The sequence below is a fragment of the Chiloscyllium plagiosum genome, chromosome 20, assembly GCF_004010195.1.
Source record: "Chiloscyllium plagiosum isolate BGI_BamShark_2017 chromosome 20, ASM401019v2, whole genome shotgun sequence".
Taxonomy (NCBI): Eukaryota; Metazoa; Chordata; class Chondrichthyes; order Orectolobiformes; family Hemiscylliidae; genus Chiloscyllium; species Chiloscyllium plagiosum.
The window spans coordinates 30,208,466-30,222,847 of NC_057729.1; the positions used below are offsets into that span (position 1 = coordinate 30,208,466).

Below are 14,382 nucleotides of genomic sequence, written 5' to 3' on the forward strand. Positions count from 1 at the left end.
CCCACACTCCTCTAGCTTATCTCTCCACGTTTCAGGCTCTCTGCCTTTATTCCTGATGAAGGGCTTTTGCCCGAAACGTCGATTTTGCCTGTCCTTGGATGCTGCCTGAATTGCTGTGCTCTTCCAGCACCACTGATCCAGAATCTGGTTTCCAGCATCTGCAGTCATTGTTTTTACCTTTTACTGCTGTCATCATGGCCTAGGTTGCAGTTTATAAAGGGTTGGCAATATGTTTTAGTAGTTCAACATTCTGTTCACAAATGTTTCCTAGAATTTCTGAGGCCCGCCCACAGGAGCAATGCCAGTGCCACTGTGTAACATGAAAAGATTGCCATCTCTCAAGATGATAGCATTCATCCTGCCACTGCTTCTACTCCACCAGTGCCCTCATTGTTGTTAATCACCCAAACAAGGCTACCACCTACCTATCAAGTGGTGGTGTCTGAAGCCAGTCCTCCTAGATGCAGAGTTGATTGGGGTTGCCCTCAAAGACCATCTGTAGTAACCCCCTCCACTGCAACGTCAACAGCCTTTCACTGCAGTCACTCGTAAAGCAGAGGCTGGGAGCTGTCCATTACAGAAGTGCCACTGGGAGAGAGCAATGGTTGTTGCTGGTAAGACACTTGCTAGTAGCAGAGAATTGCTATCAACGCAGGCCATAGAGAGGTGAGGGAGGATGGCGGTCAGCAGCAGTGGTAGGGACAACTTTATGTGCGACCATGTCTTCCTCACAACTCCCTCACCTCCCTTCTCAGTGCCAGGTCCCTCAATCAGCCACTGAAATTCTTCAATGATTGACTCCTAGGAGCCCACAAGCAACTCTGATAGAGTTTGCTTTTCATGCTTTCCACATAGCAACGGCCCCACCTGTGACTTGGTTCATTTTCCATTTAAGGCCATCTATTGACAGTGGGATAGAAAATAGAGGAGTTCCTCACTGGCTTCTTCCTTCCTGAATAAATGCCACCCTGTCTCCAAGTGCACCTGGGGCATTAAACTATGCCTGAAGGCTCAGTACTTCTAGTTGAATTAAATTAAAATGAAGAAGTCGTCAAAGATATTTACGTATAAGTTGATGAACTTGATGCTAACCTAATTGGAGATAGAGGGGAAGCAGGGACAGGAATGGTTGTTGCAGGTTCTGGGATTTAGATGTTTCAGTAAGAACAAAGAAGATGGTAAAAGAGGAGGGGGGTGGCATTGTTAGTCAATGGTAGTATGGGCTGAGGTTAGAATCGGGAAAGGAGTTGTCTATAGGCCTCCAAATAGTTCCAGAGACGTAGAGGAAAGGACAGCAAAGATGATTCTGGATAGGAGCGAGAGTGACAGGATAATTGTTATGGAAGACTTTTAACTTTCCAAGTATTGACTGGGAATACTATAGTTCAAGTACTTTAGATGGATCAGTTTTTGTCCAATGTGTGCAGGAGGGTTTCCTGACAGACCAACAAGGGTCAAGGCCACATTAGATATGGTACTGGGTAATGAACCCGGCCAGATGTTAAATTTGAATGTAAGTGAGCACTTTGGTGATAGTGACCACTGTTTGGTTATGTTTACTTTGACAATGGAAAGAGAGAGATATATACAGCAGGGCAAGTGTTATTGCTGGGGGAAAGGCAATTATAGTGTGATTAGGCAAGATTTAGGATGCATAGGGTAGGGAAGGAAACTGCAGGGGATGGGCACAATTGAAATGTGGAGCTTATTCCAGGACCAGCTACTGCGGATCCTTGGCAAGTGTGTATCAGTCAGGCATGGAGGAAGTTGTCGAGTGCGGGAGCCGTGGTTTACTAAAGAAGTTGAATTTCTTGGTCAAGATGAAGAAGGCGGCTTATGTTAGGATGAGATGTGAGGGCTTAGTTACAAGTTACAAGTTAGCCAGGAAAAACCTAAAGAAAGAGCTAAGAAGAGCCAGGAGGGGACATGAAATAGGATCAAGGGAAACCCTAAGGCTTTCTATAGGTATATTAGAAATAAAAGAATGACAAGAGTAAGATTAGGGCCGATCGAGGATAGTAGTAGGAAGTTGTGCGTGGAGTCAGAGAAGGTGGGGAAAGTACTAAATTAATATTTTTCATCAGTATTCACACTAGAAAAGACAATGTTGTCAAGTAGAATACGGAGGTACAGGTTACTAGAATAGACAGGATTAAGGTTCACAAGGAGGAGGTGTTAGCAATTCTGGAAAGTGTAAGAATAGATAAGTTCCCAAGCCAGGATGGGATTTATCTTAGGATTCTCTAGGAAGCCAGCAAGAAGATTGCCGAGCCTTTGGCTTTGATCAGATCGAGGTATACAAGGTAATGAGAGGCATGGATAGAGTCAATAGCCAGAGACTTTTCCCCAAGGCAGGACTGACTGGCACAAGGGGTCACAGTTTTAAGATATTAGGAGAAAGTATAGAGGAGACGTCAGAGGTAGGTTCTTTACTCAGAGAGTTGTGAATGTATGGAATGTGTTGCAGCGGTAGTGGTGGAAGCAGAGTCATTAGGAACATTTAAGTGACTGCTGGATGTGCACACGGACAGCAGTGAATTGAGGGGTGTGTAGGTTAGGTTGTCTTATTTTACATTAGGATTAATCCTCGGCACAACATCATGGGTCGAAGGGCCTATTCTTTGCTGTACTTTTCTATGTTCTATGGACTCCATGTTATGAAAGATTTTGATGAGCAATCTTGTTTTCATGAGAAGAGGATAGAATAGGCATGTGACTTTGATGTTTAAAATACCTGTAATTTTAGATTCTATAAATGTAGTTGAATGGACTGTGAACATAGAAGTAGTGAATGTGGTTGCAAATTAACAAGAGAATAGATTTTTTCTTCACTGAAAAGTAAATATGTGACCTAAAGAAAGATGTCAGCAGTGGGCGGCACGGTGGCACAGTGGTTAGCACTGCTGCCTCACAGCGCCGGAGACCCGGGTTCATTTCCCGCCTCAGGCGACTGACTGTGGAGTTTGCACATTCTCCCCGTGTCTGCGTGGGTTTCCTCCGGGTGCTCCGGTTTCCTCCCACAGTCCAAAGATGTGCAGGTCAGGTGAATTGGCCATGGTAAATTGCCCATAGTGTTAGGTAAAGGGGTAAATGTAGGAATGGGTGGGTTGCGCTTCGGCGGGTCGGTGTGGACTTGTTGGGCCGAAGGGCCTGTTTCCACACTAATGTAATCTAATCTAATCAGTGTTGCCCATTAAAGTTTAGTCAACAAAATAAATCCATAAATTAGTTTACTGTACAGTCAATTGTAAAATATTTAAAGCACAACATAGTTAGCTTATCTAAAATAAATCCACAGGGCTCACCTCAATGGTCAAATTCTATTATGAATAAAAATGATTGGCATTTGTGCAGAGTTAATGTTTGCAGTAAAATAAGAACTGATATTGTAGCCAATCATGTCTGTGCTAAAGTAATTTGTCAACATATAGCTGAATCCTGCATATTTCTAATAGATGTTACTGATAGGCCTACAATTTTCTAATTACTGACTTCAAAAGCTGGGAGTTATATTTTGAGAATCAGGGCAAGACAAGTATAACAAGGATGGAAAGCTCTTGCTACGAATGTGTTTCTCGGAAAAATGCCAGGTCAAGTCTCTGCCAGAATATTCTAGAAGTCAGGTGCTTTTGCTGAATCAAAAGTTAAAAATCAACATCTTTTAACATATAGTTTTCTGAATATTCAGAAATATTAGTCGGTGCTGTGCTGCATTCAATTAACCTTGCGGTGCAATCAAATTGCAAATATTGTCAACAATATTCCAAAGTACAGAGGGATCTGGGAGTGCGAGTTGAGGATTCTCTAAAGGTAAACATGCAGGTTGAGTCGTGATTAAGAAAGCGAATGCAATGTTGTCAATTATCTCAAGAGGGTTGGAATATAAAAGCACTGTTGTGCTACTGAGACTTTATAAAGCTCTGGTTAGGCCCCATTTGGAGTACTGTGTTCAGTTTTGGTCCCCACACCTCAGGAGGGACATACTGGCACTGGAGCGTGTCCAGCGGAGATTCACACGGATGATCCCTGGAATGGTAGGTCTAACATATGAGGAACGGCTGAGGATCCTGGGATTGTATTCATTGGAGTTTAGAAGATTAAGGGGAGATCTAATAGAAACTTACAAGATAATACATGGCTTTGAAAGGGTGGACGCTAGGAAATTGTTTCCGCTAGGCGAGGAGACTAGGACCCGTGGACACAGCCTTAGAATTAGAGGGGGTAAATTCAGAACAGAAATGCGGAGACATTTCTTCAGCCAGAGAGTGGTGGGCCTGTGGAATTCATTGCCACAGAGTGTAGTGGAGGCTGGGACGCTAAATGTCTTCAAGGCAGAAATTGATAAATTCTTGATGTCACAAGGAATTAAGGGCTACGGGGAGAATGCGGGTAAGTGGAGTTGAAATGCCCATCAGCCATGATTGAATGGCGGAGTGGACTCGATGGGCCGAATGGCCTTACTTCCGTTCCTATGTCTTATGGTCTTATAATATTACATTTCACTAAGAATTGGAGTTGGATCTGTTTAAAAAAAATACATCAGAAGTTAACCTTGTAATTTCCTGTCGATATTTAGTGTTCTGTCACAGCATAATGTTATCTGAAACATTGGATCCTCTTGGTTAATTTTCATCCAGCTATATGCTGAATCCATTTTGTAGATTATAATTCAAGCTTTCGTCCAGTTCATGTTCCCTTTATTTATTGCAGAGACAGTTACCATAAACAGGTCAGTGCTTTGAGTTTCCATTTGAGTGCCTGGCAGGATAAAGGCAAAACCTTCAGCAGCTATATCAATACTAAAAACACGCATCTCTCCGAACTTCTGACAAGTCAACTTTAATGACTGAAAGCCCAAGTGTAATCTGGGATGTCTAATGAACTCTTCTGAAGAACCATACTAGACTCAACATCTTAACTCGAGTTCTCTCTCCACAGATACTGCCAGCCTGCTTCTCCAGCATTTTCTGTGCTTGGTACTAAGCGTTAGATGGCATCTGTTTCATACAGATTTCTAATTTCCTTTTTTAAACTTGCAAGAGTATTCTCAATAGATTCTGCACTATAGAAAACGAGAGCTTTGAAAAATCATTCAGTACAAATAGAGTTAAGGCATTGTTCTTCATTAGTTGAAAACCTGTACCTTTTGCCGTACAGCTTTCAGCTCACTGCCTACACTTTAACATTACCTTTCATAGTGTTTGTTAGAAGATTATCATAGATTTATTTTTGACAGATAAATGTTTTCTCCTCTCAACCAAAACCCCCACTCTATGCCCAGCCAATGAGGGGTTATGTTTCCACAGAGCAAAGCTTGCAGATACATGTGGCTGTGTTACAAAATACTGCAAAATGTGAATGAATTTACCCTTTTTAACTTTTTTCTCTTGTATGTGGTATTAAAAATGAACGCATTGTTACTGTTATCACCTCAGCGTGAACTCAGTGTAAGGTATGAACAAACAATGGTAGGTGTACAGCATATACACTGTATTGTGAATGGCAAGAGGCACTGTGAATACTGGTCCATGCTTCGGCACATGGAGTCCTACACCTGACCCAGACCTCTGAATTCATGAGGATCTGTTCTTAGCACCTATTAATTTTTGTTGGTTTTTAAATACCTTTTTTGACCAGTGCTTCCAAATTATAAAAATGATGTGACGGAGCAAGGTGAGTACTCAAAATGTCTCGATGACGATAGTTATTTTGGTAATCATTAATCAAGTATAACTCTAACCTTCCTGGTCTGTGTGAATCTGTAAAGTTAAAAATCAGAAAAATTATTGTTGATCCTCTTGATCAGATAAGGCAGTTTCCAAGATTTAAGATTATTCATGATATATTTATTCAACTAAACTTTCCATCAATGGTCAGCCACAACAGAAATGCAACAGGAAGTTAACTATCTGTCTTAGACACAGGAAGTTTAGAGGGTTTAGAATTTAATGTCATATTCAATAGCTGCAGTGTGTGACATCTACCATGCTTGCTGTGTAATTCTTTAGAAATTTTTACACTTAAGTTCCTGTCAGATAAAAATAGAAGAAAACTTAGAAAATTCAGCTATTTTTGGTCTGCTGTGAAGTGCATATTGTACCCATGCTCAAGAGTCTTCAGTTTAGAGTGTATTAATTTCAAAATGTATGATTGTGCACAACATGGCATGGTAATGTCCTCCTGCAACACACAGGGGACAATTGCAATTTGATTCTTTTGTTGGGTATTAATGAATTGAAATCTCTTCTTTTCCGCCGATTCTGTATTTCCTTCATTGTCCTGCTCCGAATATTATCCCCAACTGAACAGAGGAAACTGCGCTGGGATATGTGAGGAGAATTTGCATACTTCATTCATTTTCATAGCTGTTTTTGCATCTCAAGCCTGTGCGTGGCTATTTAGGAAGCAACAACTAATAACTGCTTACAATGGTTGCCTATAACTTCTAGTTTGTGCGGTCACACAGTAATTAGAAAGATATGATGTGAAGCTGAAATAATTTAACTTATTCCTCACTCTAGGAAAAAAAATCAATTTCTTTTTTATATTTGGAATTTCATTGCTGATTTAGAATCATACAGCATGGAAATAAATCCTTCGGTCAAACTAGTCCACTCCAACCATGTTCCCAAACTAAACTAGTCCCACCTGCCTGCACTTGGCGCATATCCCTCCAAACCTTTCCTATTCATGAACTTATCCAAATGTCTTTTAAGCATTGTAACTGTACCTGCATCCACTCCCTTCACTGGTAATCCATTCCACACACAAACCACACTATGTTTAAAAAAAAAGTTGACTCTCGTGTCCTTTCTAAATCTTTCTCCTCTCACCTTCAAAAATATGCCCCTAGTTTTGTACTCTCCCACCCTACAGAAATGACACTTTATCAATCACATTATCTATGCCCCTCATGATTTTATAAACTTCAATAAAGACACCCCTCAACCTCCTACACTCCATTGGAAAAAAAATCCCAGTCTTACCAATCTATTTTTATATCTCAAACACTCCGTGCCCAGCAACATCTTGCCAAAACCTTTCTGAACCCTCTCCCATTTCATAATATCCTTCCAAAAAACTCTACTCAATACTCTAGAAAAGGCCTCACCAATATTCTGTACAACCTCAATGTGACATCCCAACTCCTATACTCAAAGGTCTGAGCAATGAAGGCAAGCGTACTAAACACCTACTTAACCACACTGCCCACCTGTGATGCAACTTTTACAGAATTGTGTACCAGAACCCCTCAGTCTCTCTTTGTTCTACAACACTATCCAAGTCCCTACCATCCATTAAGTCCTTCCCTTGTTTGTATTCCTAAGATGTAAAACCTCGCATTTATCCAAATTAAATTCCATCTGTCACTCCTTAATCCATTGACCCAATTGATCAATACCTCTTTGTAATCTTAGATAACCTTCTTTACTGTCCAAAATACCACCAATTTTAGTGTCATCTGCAAACTTACAAACCATGCCTCCTATATTCTCATCCAAATCATTTATATAAATGCCAAACAAAAGTGGACCCAGTATCAATCCCTATAGAGAAAATGCTTCTTATTTAGTAATAGATTGTTGCTTGAACTGCTGTTTGCTTTACATGAACTGTTATAGTAGCTGCAACTAATAACTGACTTGGACTTTGCTTGAGAGTTGACCACATATGGCCCAGATATTTATCACCCTTAATCATGACAAATTAACAACTAAATCTGAATATTGGTACTGTTTGTTTATTTCTGCTGCATTTTCAAAAAAGCTAAAATAATTTTTAAGACACCAATACCTCTACTCAAGATGTGGACCAAAAAGTAGACTTTTGTGGAATTTGCTAGAACTGTCAATTCGGAAAACTGCTGCCTCAACACCAACTGCAGAAGAGCATGTTCCACTCCAATGTTGAATTTTGATTTTTCTTTTTATCCCACTGGGAAGAAAATAATGCTAATTATATTGTTTTGTAGAAACAACAGAAATAAACAGTATTTAATCCATTAAGTCCATCTACTCTAATCCAAAATCTTTGCCCTTTCCCTCTGTCCTTAATCTCCCATTCCAGATACTTATCCAGTTTTATTTTAAATGTTCTAGTCTCTGCCTAAGCACCACATGTGGCAAACATTTCATGTCTTGATAACTACATGTGTGAACATTCCTTCTCAATCCCCCTTCTTTTTCTGGTGGTTTCCTGGTTTCCAATTCCTCAAGTGACGCAAACAATTACTTAATGTTTACCTGCCTAAATCTTCACTTTTTCTGCTTTGATATTTATTGAGCTTGAAAACAGAATAATTAGAGATTGTGGAATTTTAGATGCTGGATTCCACAATGTCAATGATTGACTTCATCAAAATCCCAAGTCTTAAATGGCTACAAATATCCCTCTTCAACAAGAGAAGTAAGAGTTTGTGGATTCAAAAGATTTTTACCATCCCTGGTTTTCATTGAAGCATAAAATCAATGTTAACCTATTCGCAAGGGTGAATTAGGCCTTGCACATCCATTTGTAATTAAAGCTATTAATGATTTACTTTTGGAGTTTAGTTAACCAGAATGAGCCATAAGAATTAAGAAAAGAATAAACAACTTCAATGGAAAAATGTAGATGTATCCATGTGCATATTTCAGTCTTGACTTGCAAGTGAAACATCAAGACCATCTGCCCTGCATGTGTTAGTGTAACCTACTGAAAATATGCCAATGCAGTACAGCAAGCTGCGAATATTTTAACTATGATTCAGTGATAGCAGAGAGTATATATAAAATATTTATCTCTTCTACTAAGCAGCTCCTCTATTAAAAATAATGTGTTTGGAAATGAGAAGTCCATAATTTTGGAATGTGACTGTAAGCTGCTCTACTATTTCTTGAGCAAGGGGACAGCCTTCAGATTGCTGAGGGTTTTACTGCATTTTATCATTTGCAGTTTTCTCTCAGGAAGGGTTTATGCTTGGAGCTAGCAAAAATAGTTCTCTGTTCATGAAATAAAATCAAAATTAAGCATTGACTAGTGTAACTCCAGAGCCTCATTCTAGCTCGGCAGTCTCTGCTACAGGAGATAGAATTGGCCTGAGAAGGTGCACAAATTTGTTGGCTTTTGTTTTCCCTTGGACCCTCTTCTCAGAGTATTCTATGTCTCAGTGCATGTCCTTTAATGCCTTCCAAATGGTCAGCCTCCACGTTTTTGCACCCACATTTTTGTTTATGCTGTTTTTGAAACAATGCCTCCTGCACACCCCCCACCCTCCCTCCAAAAAACACGTAAAAGCAGAGTGCCTAGATTTTAAACTGCATTATTACTGTGTAGGCGTCTGAAATGTAACCACACAGCAAAATATAACTACCTAAGAAAGAAGTCTCATCTTAACTCATCCTTGAACGTTCAAAAAAGGTTTGTCATTGTGAATCACTAAACAAACTGAAGTTTATCAGGTTTCAGTTTAATATCAGTAACAAACTGTGCACCAGCCTCACGAAAGCCTGCAAAGTATTTAAATAAGGCTGTAATCCCATAACAAAGCTGGAGAAACAGCTCAATCCACTCAATTTGAATGAGGGGACCTAATGTACAAGCTACATTTTCTGATGGCACCAAGATAAGCAGGAAATTGAAGAGTTGACATGAAGTAAAGACTCCATAAAAGGAGATAGAGAAGTTTAATGAAGGGGCAAAAAGGTTGGCAGCTGGAGTAAATGTGAATTTGTCTGTTTTGTTTCAAGGAATAGAAAAGCAGTATACTAGTTTAATGGAAGGAGAATGTATGGTCCCCTTATTTGAAAAGCGATATAATTACTTTAAAAGTCATTCAGAGAAGGTTCACTCAACTCATAGAATGGTCATCTTATGAAGAAAAATTAGACGTATACCCTTTGGAGTATAGAAGAATGAGCTGTGATCTAACTGAAACAAAATTTTGATGGGGCTGGAAAAAGACGGATACCCAGAGGATGTCTCCTTTTGTGCAAAAGATTAAAACTAGAAGATGTCATTGCAGATAAAGAGGTCTTCTATGTTAAAATGGAGATAAAGTGACTTTTTATTTCCTGTTCAAATCATCATTAATCTGTTCAGTTTTTTTCCCTAGAAGGCCGTAAAGGCTATGTCTTGAAAAATTTATTCAAGACTGAGTTAGATCGGTTTTTGATAGTTAAGGGGTTCGGCTGTTATGGTGTGCAGATGGGAAAGTGGAGTTGAGACTTCACCCAAATCAGCCACAATCTTATTGAATTGTTGAGCAACCTTAAAGGATCTTGTGACCTAGTTATACTCCTAAATCCCATGTTCCTATGGGCTAAACACTGATAGGAAATGAGAGCAGAATCAATTTGACAAGAGCTAAGCAACATAAAGGACTGAATTACATTGCTTGGTGTAGACTACAGACCAGCAACTATTGGGAACAATGTAGAGGCATAAATCTGCAGTGAAATTACAGAAAGATGCAAACTTTGTACAGCAGTTAAAATTGGGATCTTTAACTACCCTGATGTAGACGGAGACAGTGATAGCATAAGGAAAAAAGCACAAACAAATGTTCCTGGATTGTATTCAGGAAAATTTTCAACAACATTATGTCGTGTTCAATAACAAAGGATCTGGTTCTTGGAGAAATGATGGGCCAAGTAGCTGAAGTAGGGAATATTCAGGAGACAGTGATTATTATTAAGGTTTAGAATGACAATAGGAAAGGACAATGGGTCACCTTTTTAAAAGCGAAATGATTTAGGCATATTTCAAACTGTATCAAAAAGGGAAAAGCAAGGTGAATGATCCAGAGCTTCCTGGATGAAAAAGGAGATGGAAATCATGTCAAGGAACTAAGAGTGCATATGTTATGTGTCAAGTAGTAAATGCAGTTCAGAGCCAAGAGGAAAACTGAAGGTTCAGAGGGGAGATCAGAAAAAATATATTAAAAATGTGGAAGGATTGTAAGAAAAGACTGATGGCCAGCATGAGAAATTCTAGAGGCACATTAATAGTAAAAGGGTGGTAATAGGAGGAATAGGGCTGATTAAAGACATAAAAAGGAAAGTACACTTGGAAGTAAGATGCATGGCAGAAATGGTAAATCTATACGTTGCATTTGTCTTTACCAGAAGTAGATGTTACCCAGGCCACAAAGGAAACTCTGTCATTAGAAGGGTTCAAAACTCATTGATGGAGTATTGGAAAGGCTGTCTTAAATCTATTCTACACTTGAACTTGACGTATTGCATCAGTGCTCCATCATCAGACATGTGCAATTAGGGTTTCGCCCAAACTTATGATTTGTTCCATCCTTTCTGAAGGTGTTCACTGACATTGAAACTTGTTATACTTTTGTGGTTATGGTTCACCCCAGTATCTCCTCCAGTTGATCATGGTACTTATGAGGATCTAAACATATCATGATCTGCAACACTGTGGCTATCTGTAGCAGAATTTGACAATGTTTTCAACTATTAAGTAACGGCATACTTTCTGCAGTTGGTGGTGAGAAAGAGAGACTATTAAGAGTGAAAAGAAAAATGCTTTTCAATATCTTTTTTCCCTAACTCTCTGACATGGCTATCATGAAACCAAACATGGGTGTTCTTTGCCCCAGCTAAGATAATTGAAATCAGCACATACTGCTGTTCAGTAGGATATGTAATGTATGTACTCATGTGTACTTTGGACTCATTTAGTTCCCTTTGGTGACATGAATGCATCTGCTCACTAATTTATTGATTTATGATTGAGAATAACTTGTAACTGAGATCATGATATAGAACAGAACTCAGTATGGAAAGTAGAGTAAAGGGGACAATAATTGATGTCCCAGATGGAACATAATATGTCTAATCAGCACGGTGTTGAGAGTAGAAACATTTAAACAAAAACAAGGTATAAAACATTCTAAAATATGTATTCTCTTTTCTGATAATCATGCTTTCCATAAAGATTTAATGAAAACCTACCTAACAAAGGAGACCTGATACATTCATTGACTGAACCAATTACAGCAGCTTACATATATTGAGTTTCATCTACTGAAAATGCAGTGGTAAAGACTTATGAATTAAGACAGGTATTTTACCAAGGATTCCACAATTAAGGAATGTGTAGGTTTAGTTTAATTGCATTTCAGTTATTTCGACCATATCTGACCAATCAACAGTGATTTTGAGGATTCAAGTTCACAAATTGAATTCTAGTGTAAGAGTAGTGGAAGTACTCCTGAATGTAACCATAATTAGTTGAAATTGACAGTGTGATTTAAAAAAAATCTTTAATTTTTCTATCAAAATCTTATTATTTTAACCAGTACTAAGCCACTTAAAATAAATTCATCCAAATATTTAACTAAAATATCAATGAAGAATATTTAGAGCTAAAATCATGTTTTGTGTATTAATTTTTTTCATTTATTGTGTTAACCTTTGTAAGGATGCCATCAACTAATGTAGTTTCCTTTACCCGAAGATGTAGTTTGGGTACTGTTCTATATCACCATTGTAATGTGGGAAATACTAAATCACATAGACTGACGAGAAAAATAGAAAAGCAAAATATTTTTTGGTGTGAGACTAGGAAATGTTGGTTCACAGGTTTAAGTGTACTCGCATCATTAAATAATAAACATCCAGTTGTAGTAAGTTATTACAAGGGTGGAGAGTATAAAGAGTAAGAGACTCTAGTTGCAGTTATATAGACAGAGAGCATATCTGAAGTAGATGCTGAGAAACTCACAAATATGAAAGGATCAAGTACAAGAAGGCACAGGTTTAAAACGTTTTACAAAAGAAGTAAATGCAAGGTGAGGGGAAACCCTTTCACACAATGAGTGGTTCAAGTGTGGCATGTACTGCCTGAAAGAATGGTGGAGGGTAGGTTCAAGATTGCACAGATTGGTTATTTGAATAGAAACAATGGGCAAGGATATGGGGAGTAGGCAGGAGAATGGCACTAAATCATGTTTCTCATTTGGAGAACCTGCACTGACACATTTGGCTGTATGGCTTCCTTCTGCACATTTTATAATTCTGTAATTCTGAAAATACTGTGCAGAGTTTTTTTGGTCTCCTTATTTATGGAAACTATGATTACTTTAGACAGTAAAACTGAGGTCAATTATTTAGTGTGTGTTTATGGAGGGGCGTGGAGGTGGGGAGAAGAGGTGAGACGTGTCCTATGAGGAAAAATTCCAAATGCTCATTTGTTCCTAGAGCTTACTATACCAAAGCTCTGCATCCAGTAATAGTGTAATCTTTTATTATCAAGCTGTGAAGCCAACAAGCAATTGAGGAAATAAAATGCACTAATTATTATGTTTTAAAAATATTTTACAGAAAACAAATGTAACAATTGGGACATACATGTGGGATTTAAGCAGACTGTTACAACACAAAGGCAGGCAGCCAAATCAAGATAGCCACTCTATTCCTGTATTCACAGCACAATAAAACTGCAACATTCGATGACCCTCAGAATGCACCAAAATGCATCCCTAACTAGACATTTTTGAATAACAAATCCTAGATTTTGTGAATAATCAATTCCAGACACCAAGTTTACAGATAAAACAAAAGAATTAACAAATTATTGATAATTGCTGTAATAAAGCAAAGTTAAACCACAAGGTAATCTCATGTCTATGACTTAAACCTTATCTTTCTTGATTTTAGCCCCCACTCTCAAAGACCGACAGACGAAAAGACATAGTTAATGGATAAAACAAAAGAAAAAAAGACTTAGCTGACTGGTTCACTTAAGCAGACTACATGATCCGTAACATCACAGGCACATGGGACTGTATTTTGTTTGGTTACTGAAGATGTTGGTGCATGTAAATAGCTTTGCATAGGTTCCAAAGGATATTCACTTAATACTTAAACTGAAATTCTTTCTCTGAACTTTCACCAAGTTAATAATGGGAGGATAACCAGGGAATATTCAAATCTCCTTCCTGTAGCTTTCAAGACCAAAATGCTTCAGACAAATACAGTTCAAAACTAGTTCACACCTTGTTTCTTCTTTGTTAGTCTGGTTGTCTCCCAGTGAAACCCCAGTTAACTTTCAACATCTGCTAGCTGTTTAAGCATAAAGCATGTCTGGAACGGAAACATTTAGAGAATTTCTTTGAACAAGAATCCATCTGCAATTAAGTTCTAGACCTGACCTCATAAGCAAATATCAGTTTGTTCTTTTTTTTTATTTTAACCATAAACTGCTGTTCATAGTCCAACTTTCGCCTTCATCTCTCAGCTCATGGTTCATAGCTCCAAACCAAAATTGACTTTTAAAATAATGAAGTTCTCACCAAGACAGGTTTTTTTTAAAAATTATAATTTCAATTGAACTTTTAGCTTAATAGAAAAATGTGGCACTCCACAAATAGAGAATTAGTTTATC

The 14,382-nt window shown here is 38.4% G+C and overlaps 1 protein-coding gene across 3 annotated transcripts in view; it reads left to right on the forward strand.

The window, feature by feature from the left end:
* uckl1b (uridine-cytidine kinase 1-like 1b) overlaps window positions 1-14,382 on the forward strand; it is a 124,592-nt gene that overhangs the window by 90,383 nt on the left and 19,827 nt on the right. For 2 of the 3 annotated variants that reach the window (XM_043710407.1, XM_043710409.1), the window contains exon 8: window positions 6,310-6,329. In XM_043710407.1, coding sequence (XP_043566342.1) covers window positions 6,310-6,329 — 20 coding nt within the window. Of the gene's footprint in view, window positions 1-5,435; window positions 5,453-6,309; window positions 6,330-14,382 lie in introns of all 3 variants that reach the window. The other variant, XM_043710408.1, reaches the window with a different exon arrangement.